The following is a 10,000-nucleotide window of genomic DNA, read 5'->3' as shown; positions in this document are numbered from 1 at the left end:
TAAGGTGAATACAGGGTGTCGTAGGGTGAATTTCGGGTGTCGTAGTGTGAATTTCGGGCATCTTGGGGTGACTTAAGGGAGAACAGGGTGAGTAAGGGTGACTAGGGGTGTGTGCCAGAGAGGAGTGACGTGCACCCTCCACACACCTGTTCCTAGGGAGCCAAATTAGGACACCTGCCTTCCCCCCCTCCCTCCCTTACCTTACCTTACCTTACCTAACTTACCTTCCCTTCCCTTCCTCCCTTCCTCTTCCACTGTATAGATCTCTTCCTTACCTCCTCCTCCTCCTACTCCTTCTCTTTTTCCTTCTCCTTCTTCTTCTTTTTCTCCTCCTCCTTCTAATCCAACTTACATAATCTTATCTTACCTTTCCCTCAACTTCCACGATTCATCTTCTTCTCTCCCTTTCCCTCCTCCATCCTTTCTTCCTATTTCTCTCTCCCTTCTCTTTTCTCTCTCCCTTGATCTATCCTTTTCCTCCTCCTCCTCCTCCTCCTCCTCCTATATATCCTGGTTTCATTCCTTTATATTCTAATCTTCCTTTTTTCTCCTCTTCCTTTCCTTCCTTCCCTTCCCTTCCTCCCTCCTTTCTTACTGTTTTTCTCTCCCTTCTCTTCTCTCTCCCTTATTCTGATCTATCCTTCTACTCCTCCTCCTCCTTTATCATCTGTTTTTATTCTATACTCCAATCTTCCTTTCTACTCCTCTCTCCTTCCTTCCCTTTCCCTCCTCCCTCCTTTCTCTCTATTTCTCTCTACCTTCTCTCTCCCTTATTTTGATCTATTGTATTCTTTTCCTCCTCCTCTTTCTCCTCTATCTCCTGCTTTCATTCCTTTATACTCTAATCTTCCTTTCTTCTCCTCTCCCTTTCCTTCCTTCCCTTCCTTCTCCTCCTTCTCCCATCTCCAACCCAACCTCCTCCTCCTCCTCTTCTCATCTAACCCGGCCCGCTACCCCTCCCTCCTCCTCCTCCTCCTCCTCCTCCCCGGCCCAATCCAACACCTCGTCATTCCGAAGGCCCCCGACACCTGCCTGACGAAGTAGCACCTGAGGGTCACCTGGAAGCCGCCCACCTGTGCTAACCTTACCTGGGACACCTGAAGGGAAGGAGACACGGGCTGGGTCGCGATTCCACCTCCGCCTTGCTGCCCGAACCTGTAGGAGTGGAAGCAGGTGGTTGAGGGAAGGTGGAAGGGGTGGGGGAGGTGGAGGGAATGGGGGGGAGAGATGAGGGGAGGAAGGAGGATGGGGATAACAGTTTGGTATCTCCTCCTCCTCCTCCTCCTCCTCCTTCTACTACAACTACTTCTGCTATTGGTGTGTGTGTGTGTGTGTGTGTGTGTGTGTGTGTGTGTGTGTGTGTGTGTGTGTGTGTGTGTGAGAGAGAGAGAGAGAGAGAGAGAGAGAGAGAGAGAGAGAGAGAGAGAGAGAGAGAGAGAGAGAGAGAGAGAGAGTAGGTAACAATGTCTCCAGAGCATCTTCCTTCCTTCCTCCTCCTCCTCCTCCCTCACCTCCACACCCATGACCTCCAGCCCTTTACCCTCCTCCTCCTCCTCCTCCTCCTCCTCTTCCTTCCACTTGTACCCTCCGCCCCTCTTTTCTCGTGTTTCTTCCCTCCTCTCTTTTCCTCTCCTCTATTCACTCATCCACACACACACACACACACACACACACACACACACACGCATCATCATCATCATCATCATCATCATTATCCATTCCCTCGTTCCCCTTACATTCTTGACCCTTCCCCCTCCTCCTCCTCCTCCTCCTCCTCCTCCTCCTCCTCCTCTTCCTCCTCTGTATTTACTTATCTTTGCTTGCCTTCGGATCTCGTTTCTTTTTTTTGTCATGCGATTCAATTCTCTCGTCCTCCTCTTCCTCTTCCTCCTCTGCTTCCTCTTCCCTCTTCTTCCTTGATTTAATATATTTCCTTCTCTTTTTTTTTCTCCTTTCAATACTGAGTTAATAATTATCTCTACTCTTCTTCCTAATACTCCTCTTCTCTTCTCTTCCTCTTCTTTCTTTCTCTTCTTTATTTCGTCCTCCTCCTTATACCTGTTATCATTTTTATCTATTCCTCTTTTCTCTTTTCCTCCTCCTCTTCCCATCCATTCTTTTCCCTTCCCTTTCTTCTTTTCCTTCTATAGCTTCGTCTCCCTTTTCCTTTTTTTTTCTCCTTTTTTCGTGTTCCTCTTTTCAGCCTTATCTATTCCTCTTCCTCTTCCCACCCATTCTCTTCCCTTCCCTCCCGTCTTTTCCTTCCATGGCTTCGTCCCCCTCTTCCTTCTCTTCCTCCTCTTTTTCATCCTCTTCCTTACACTTGTTATCAGTCTTTTCCTCTTCCTCTTTCCTCTTTCACTTCCCATCCATTCTCTTCCCTTCCCTCCCGTCTTTTCCTTCCATGGCTTCGTCCCCCTCTTCCTTCTCTTCCTCCTCTTTTTCATCCTCTTCCTTACACTTGTTATCAGTCTTTTCCTCTTCCTCTTTCCTCTTTCACTTCCCATCCATTCTTTTCCCTTCCCTCCCTTCTTTTCCTTCCATAGCTTCGTCTCCCTCTTCCTTCTCTTCCTCCTCTTTTTCATCCTCTTCCTTACACTTGTTATCAGTCTTTTCCTCTTCCTCTTTCCTCTTTCACTTCCCATCCATTCTTTTCCCTTCCCTCCCTTCTTTTCCTTCCATAGCTTCGTCTCCCTCTTCCTTCTCTTCCTCCTCTTTCTGACACTTGTTATCAGTCTTATCTATTCCTTTTCCTCTTTTCTCTCTTCCTCTTCCCATCCATTCTTTTCCCTTCCCTCCCTTCTTTTCCTTTCTTGGCTCTCTCCCCCCTCCCCCTCCTCACCCCCCACGCCAGAACTACAACCACCGCTTCTTCGTCTCCTCCTCCTCCTCCTCCTCTTCCCCCGGGCACGGCTGGTTGGGTATGGGTCCTTCCCTTGTATGGGGGTGTTCTCTCTATATGGTGCATGACCCCCTCCCCTCCTCCTCCTCCTCCTCCTCCTCCTCCTCCTTCCTCATCTTGGCTTCTCTTTTAAGGTGCTGGCGGCGGTGCTACAGGCAGGTGGTTAGGTGGTGATTGTGGTGGTAGAGGTGGTGGTGGTGGTGATATTGGGAAAGGTGGTGATTGTGATGATGGTGGTGGTGGTGGTGGTGGTGGTGATGGTAGTAGTAGTAGTAGTAGTAGTGGGGATGATATTAAATGTATTGGTTGTTATAGTGATGGTGATGAAGAAGATGATGATGATGATGATGATGATGATGATAGTAATGATGATGATGGTAATGATGATGGTGATGATGGTGGTGGTAGTGGTAATAATAATAGTAATAGAAAGTAAAAGATAAGGGTAATAGAGGAAGAGGAAATGAAGAAAGGAAGGAGGAAAAGAAGGAAGGCAAGGGGGAAGAAAAGAAGGAGGTAAAGGAAGAAGAGAAATGGGGGGAGGAGGAGGAGGAAGAGGAGGAGGAAGAAGAAGAAGAAAAGGGGAAGGATAAATTGTGAGGTAAGGAATAATAGGTAGGATGAGGATGGGAGGAGGAGGAGGAGGAGGAGGAGGAGGAGGAGGAGGAGGAGAAGATGAGACGTGACAGCTGTTGGACTCCTCCCTGTTGACCATGTGTCCTTTGTTGTTGTTTAAGGACACACACACACACACACACACACACACACACACACACACACACACACACACACACACACATGGCGTTAAGATGCACCTGACAAAACACACCTGACGCGCTCTCTCTCTCTCTCTCTCTCTCTCTCTCTCTCTCTCTCTCTCTCTCTCTCTCTCTCTCTCTCTCTAACCCATTCTTCACGCCAGCCTCTTCTAATCATAATACCGTTCCTTGCTTTCTCTCTCTCTCTCTCTCTCTCTCTCTCTCTCTCTCTCTCTCTCTCTCTCTCTCTCTCTCAGAGATGGATAGATATGAAGGTAGACAGACGCAGACGAACAGACAGACAGACAGACAAAAAGAGACAGACAGACACAGATAAGTTAATGAAGAAAGAAAGGAAGGAAAAAAGAAAGATAGAATTAAGGGGAAGAAATAAATACGATGAAAATTGGAGAAAGAAAACGAAATAACTGAAAATATATGCAAAACGAAACCAAAAAAGAAAAGTAAGATAAAGAAAGAAAAAAGAAAAAAGAAAAATAGGAGTGAAAAATGAATAAAATGGAAATGGAGGAAGAAAACAATAAAAAAGAAATATATAGAAATCAAAATAAATCACTCACTCGCCTTTAAACATCTCTTATGACCTTATTTTTTTTTCTTTATACTTTTCTAACCCAACAACAACAACAACAACAACAACAATCCAAAGCCAAATGCCCTTTAAACCAACACTGATAAAGGTTTAGATAACGACACACAATAACCGCGGAGGAAGGGAGGAGGAGTAGGATTGGAAGGAAGGTACGGGGAGGGGAAGAAGGAAGAAGAGGAGGAGGAGGAAGAAGGGAGGGAGAAAGTAGGAGTTTGGAGTAAAGGGATGAACGAGAGAGGAAGAAGAAGAGAAGGAAGGGACGAGAATGGATGAGAGAGGATGTAAAGGGATGAGCGAGAGAGGAGGAGGAGGAGGAGGAGAAAGGAGAAAGAAGGGAGGAAGAAAGTAGGAGTTTGGAGTAAAGGGATGAACGAGAGAGGAAGAAGAAGAGTTGGAATGGACGAGAATGGAGGAGGGAGGAAGATGAGCGAGAGAGGAAGAGGAGAAGGAGAAGGAAGGAGAATGGAAAGGGGGAAAAAAGTAAAAGAGTTGAAGAAGAAGAGATGAGGAAAGGAAGAAAAAAAGAAGGGAAGAGGAAGAAGGAGGAAGTAAGATGCTGAACAAAAGATAAGGAAATGCAAAAAAAAAAAGAAGTGAAGGAAGAGGAGAATGAAGGAGGAAGCAAACAGTTAAGAGAAATGTGGTAATATGGAAAAAAAAAGGAAAGGAAAATAAAGTGAGGAAAATAAAAGAATGGGAGACGAGGGAAGGGAGAGATGATGAGAAAGGGAAGACAGTGTAGGACTCCTTTGAACTCTTTGTAGGAGCAGTGAGTAGCGGGCTTTTTTTTCATTATTGTTTATTTATTTATTTATTTATTTTTTGCCCTTGAACTGCATCCTCTAATGTAAAAAAAAAAAAAGGAGATGAGGAAGAGAATGAAGGAGAAAAATATAAAAGAGTCAGAAAGAGAAAAAGAAAACCTATTAAAGAGAAAAAAGAAAACCTATTAAAGAGAAAAAAGAAAACCTATTAAAGAGAAAAAAAACCTATTAAAGAGAAAAAAGAAAACCTATTAAAGAGAAAAAAGAAAACCTATTAAAGAGAAAAAAGAAAACCTATTAAAGAGAAAAAAGAAAACCTATTAAAGAGAAAAATAAGGAAAGAAACATAATGAGAGAGGAAATAAAGTAACAAAAGATGAGAAAAGGAAGAAAGAGGAAGATAAAAGGAAAGAAAAATGATAAGGAAATAATAAGAAAAGACATAAAAAAGGAGATATAGGACACGAGAAGAAAAGACACGAGAAGAGAAGAAATAAGGGAAGAGGAGATAAAAAAGAAGACACGAGAGAGGAAAGAAAATAAAGGAAGAAAGAAAGAAAAGGGTAAGAAGAAAAAGGAAGGAGAAAAAATACACGAGGAAAAAAAACGGTGATGAAAAATAGTGTTGTAGGAGAAACCAATAAAGGAAATAAATGAAAGAAAAGAAGGAAATGAGGGAAGGTGATATGGGACAAAGGTAAGATAAGGTAAGGTAAGGTAAGGTAAGGCAAGGCAGGGTAAGGTAAGGTAAGGCAAGGTAAGCACTATTCGTAGATATGGAAGGAAGTCATGGGTAGGAAAGATAAGGTAAGGTAAGGTAAGGTAAGGTGAGGTGAGGTGAGGTGAGGTAAGGTAAGGTAAGGTAAGGTGGGGTGAGGTAAGGTAAGGTAAGGTATGGTAAGGAAAGACAAGGAAGGCGAGGTAAGATAAAGTAAGGTAAGGTGAGGGAAGGCAAGGTGAGGTGAGGTGAGGTAAGGTAGGCTAAGGCAAGGTAAGGTAAGGTAAGTATCATTCGTAGTAGATATTTGCATAAAACCAATCTACCTGTGTCAGTGAATCCGTTATTACCTGAGCGGCGGCGGTGCTAATGAAGGCGGGGAAATGTTAATTGACGCGGCAGGTAAATTGGGCGGGCTGTGAAATACCTTGTTCTGAGTGTTTTTTTTTTGTCTGTCTGTTTGTTTGTATGTTTTACTTTCACTATCTGGGTATGTCTATGTATCTGTTTGTTTGTTTGTTTGTTTGTCTGTGCTCTTTGCCTGTCTGTCTGTCTGTCTCTCTTGTTTGTCTGTTTCTTATTTTTCTTCTTTTTCTCCATTTACAACTCCTATCCTCTTCCCTTCTTCCCCTTCTCTTATTCCTTTTTCAAGTCTCACAATCGTTATAACATACATACACACACACACACACACACACACACACACACACACACCACATAACCATTCCTCCTCCTCCCCTCACGCAACCCACCCCTTTCCCCAACACACAACCCCTCTTCCTCCCCTCCTTCCATTCTCCCTCCTCCTCCTCTCCCTTAATCAACACCTGAGTGAGCCAGAGGACAGGTAAGCCACATAAGGTAACCCAGATGTCACAGGTATTCCCGCGGCCACAGGGTCAGGGGTCAAGGAGTCGGAGATGAGCGCAGGGGCAAGGCGAGGCATCACTACACTGTCTCGCGGGCTAAATAGGGAAGCGGCGGAGGACACCTGGCGCGGATTGGACGGCACTCCCACCTGTCTTTGCGTGCGTGCGTGTGTGTGAGGGCGTGCGTGTGTGTGAGGGAGAGAGGGAGGGGAGGGTGATGAGAAGGGAAAGGAAGAGGAGAGGATAACAGACATAAGAGAAGACATAGGAGAAGACACAAGAGAAGAGAAAATGATCGAAGACATGAGGGATGAAAAGACATGAAAGAAAGGAAGATATAAGAGAAGAAGAGATGGAAGAGAAGACATGAGAGAAGAAAAGACATAAGAGAAAGGAAGAAATAAGAGAAGAGGAGAAAGAAGAAAAGACATGAAAAGAAAAGACATAAGAAAAGAAATAAGAAAAGAGGAGAAAGAGAGAAGACATGAGAGAAGAGAAGACATAAGACAACAGAAGAAATAAGATAAGAAGAGAAAGAAAAGAAGACATGAGAGAAGACGTAAGAGATTGAAGAGAGAAGACATAAATGATGAAAAAAAAGAAGATGAAAAAATAGAAGACGGACAAATAAGAGACATCCAGACATAGACAGACACAGACAAAACACAGACATTTGGAAAGGGAGAAGAGAAGGGGAAGGAAGAGAAAAGGACAGAGGACATAAGTGGAGAAAAGGAAGAGAAAAAAAAAGGAAACAGACAGAGAGACAGACAAGACAGACACAAAAAACAGACAAAGGAGACAGACAGACAGACACAAAAAACAGACAAAGAGACAGACAAGACAGACACAAAAAACAGACACAGAAGAGACAGACAGACAGATAAACAGACACAAAAAACAAAGAGACAGAGATAGACAGACAAGACAGACACAAAAAACAGAGAAAGAAGAGACAGACAGACACAAAAAACAGACAAAGAAGAGACAGACAGACACAAAAAATAGACAGACAGGGAGGTGTGCGTGTCTCATTTCACAAAGCCACCACGCCCTCCTCTCCTCCCCTCCTCTTTCTCTCTCTTTCTACCTTTTCTTCCGGTCTCCTAAAGCAAGTCAGATTCAGGATCCACAAGCTAACCACCACAAGCCATGACAAGGTAAGAAGGAAGCCACCACAAGCAAGCTAAGAAGTCAGTTACAAGCAAGCCATCACAACCTCAAAAGCAAGTCCGGAGCAATCCATCACAAGTCATAAGCCATTAGCAAGTCACAAGAAAACAAGGAGAGTCAAGTCATCGCAAGCAAATAAGTTAGTCGCAAGCAAGCCACTACAAGGCAAGATACAAGAGCTCTCAAGCAAGCCATCACAAGCCAGTAAGTTAGTCTCAAGCAAGTCATCACAAGGCGAGAATCAAGTCATTATAAGCCACACGCAAGGCAGTAGTTACAAGATCATTACCACGTGGTGTCAAATAAAGGAAGGAAGGAGGGAATAGATAAAGAAAATGAAAGCGAAATTAAAAGATCCTCGAGCACACACAAAAAGACATGATTGTGATGGATCAGGGCACACCTCTGTTTCGCACCTTTGCCCTTCCTTACCACTTTTTCACTCCACCTCTGCACTCAACATAAGAACATAGGGAGACTGCAAGAGGACGAATGGCCAACGCACGGCAGCTCCAGATTCCCCTCCACTACCACCTCTCATCCTCGTCCATGTAACATTAAGTCCTCGAGTATAAACAACCCCCTTCTAAGTCCATGTACAAAAGCAAGTTCTTAACCCAGACTCCCAGGACGAGAACTCGATATTATGTGCTTAAGTCCGGGTCTGGGATTCGAACTTGGACCCAACCCTCAAGAGAAGCCCTCCTCCCCCCAACGCCCCCCCCCCCTCTCCCCCCGACGTCGTTCTCCATTCAAAGGGTCGTGTGTCAGTTCTTGGTCTTGGTCTTGGCGGGGCTAGACAAGGAACGTGTGTCAGCCTTTAGCCACGTAGGGAAAGGCTAGGAGGAGGAGGAGAAGGAGGAGGAGGAGGAGGAGGAGGAGGAGGAGGAGGAGGCGTCAGTTCTTGAATAGGGAATTAGTGAATGTAGGTGCCAAATGAAGGAAGGAAGGGAGGAAGGAAGGAAGGAAGGAGGGAAGAAAAGAAGGAAGGAAAGAATGAATGAACGAGGGAAGGAAGGAAAAGATAAGGGAAAGCGGAATTATAAGAAAAGGAAGGAAAGGAAGCTAATAAGAACACAAGAATAAAGAAGAAAAAGAAAAGGAAGGAAGGAAGAAAAGTATAAGAGAAAAGAAAGTTGGATGAATTGAAATATGAAAAGAGAAAAAAGAGTTGAGTGCGGAAAGAGGTATAGTTAACTGTTTTGAGAAAGGATGATGATGACGATGATAAGGAGGAGGAGGCAGAGGAGGATAAGGGAGATAAAAAGGGGACATTATAACATACGAACATAAGAAGTCGATTTCACCCACCCCTGGTAAAGGTTCTAATTCACTCTCTTCACTTGGTTCATTGTTTGCCCTGACTTCAACGATTCCAGGTTCGCTACTCTGTTACTTCGCACGATATGACTTGCCCAACCTAATTCCATACTTCTGGTCATAACTGGAACGTCTTTTAACCTTAGTTCCATAGTCCCTGTTACTCGCTTCCTGTCTGCTTGCTTTATATTCAGGTAAGACTATAAGAAATATCATCCTCTTAGTCATTAGAACATTTTTAATTAACCTTTATTCCCTAGTCCCTGAAGTTCTATACTCGTCATTAGATCATTATTAATCTAAGTTCCCTAGTCTAAGATGCTCGCTAACTCCCTCTTTAAGTTTATTCACTAGTATATCCTTTATCTTTGTTTCCTAGTCAACTTTATACTCTTAGTCGTCAATGAAACGTCTTTAACATTCATTCTCTGGTCCCTGATACTCGCCTTCTGTCTCTGTTTATGTGTATTCGTCAATAGAACATATTTTACCATTATTCTCTAGTCCTGATGGTCTATCCCCGCCGTTAGAACATTATTAACCTCTGTTCCTAGTTCATGTTTCTCGCTTCCTGTCTCTTCGCGTTACACTCAGCCAAGACGAAGAAGAGAAGTGTCAGAACGAGTGAACGACGATGTAAACACGAACAGATGATCCGCCATTTGTACGGGATCACTAAACACCACAAAAGGACTGGCACGGACACAGCTCATGCCTTACCCTCCTCCTCCTCCTTCTCCTCCTCCTCCTGAGTACTTCGCTGGGCCACAGGTGTCCTCCGCGCCACACCCTCCCTGCATGATGATGTGGCGGTGGTGTGGCAGTGCTGATAGTGATGTGCATGATAATTGACGTGTGGGTTAACTCTGTCTGTCTGTCTGTC

The 10,000-nt window shown here is 44.2% G+C and overlaps 1 protein-coding gene across 3 annotated transcripts in view; it reads right to left on the bottom strand.

The window, feature by feature from the left end:
- The window catches only part of LOC126999809 (uncharacterized), a 162,039-nt gene that overhangs the window by 60,332 nt on the left and 91,707 nt on the right, over positions 1–10,000 (bottom strand). For 2 of the 3 annotated variants that reach the window (XM_050862803.1, XM_050862805.1), the window contains exon 24: positions 1,089–1,155. The exons of the other annotated variant lie outside the window; for it this stretch is intronic. In XM_050862803.1, coding sequence (XP_050718760.1) covers positions 1,089–1,155 — 67 coding nt within the window. The remainder of the gene's footprint in view (positions 1–1,088; positions 1,156–10,000) is intronic. 3 annotated transcript variants of the gene reach the window in all.

This window comes from Eriocheir sinensis, chromosome 17 (assembly GCF_024679095.1).
Source record: "Eriocheir sinensis breed Jianghai 21 chromosome 17, ASM2467909v1, whole genome shotgun sequence".
Classification (NCBI taxonomy): Eukaryota; Metazoa; Arthropoda; class Malacostraca; order Decapoda; family Varunidae; genus Eriocheir; species Eriocheir sinensis.
Note: the sequence above shows the minus strand (reverse complement) of the source record. Positions and strands in the feature narration are given on the sequence as shown.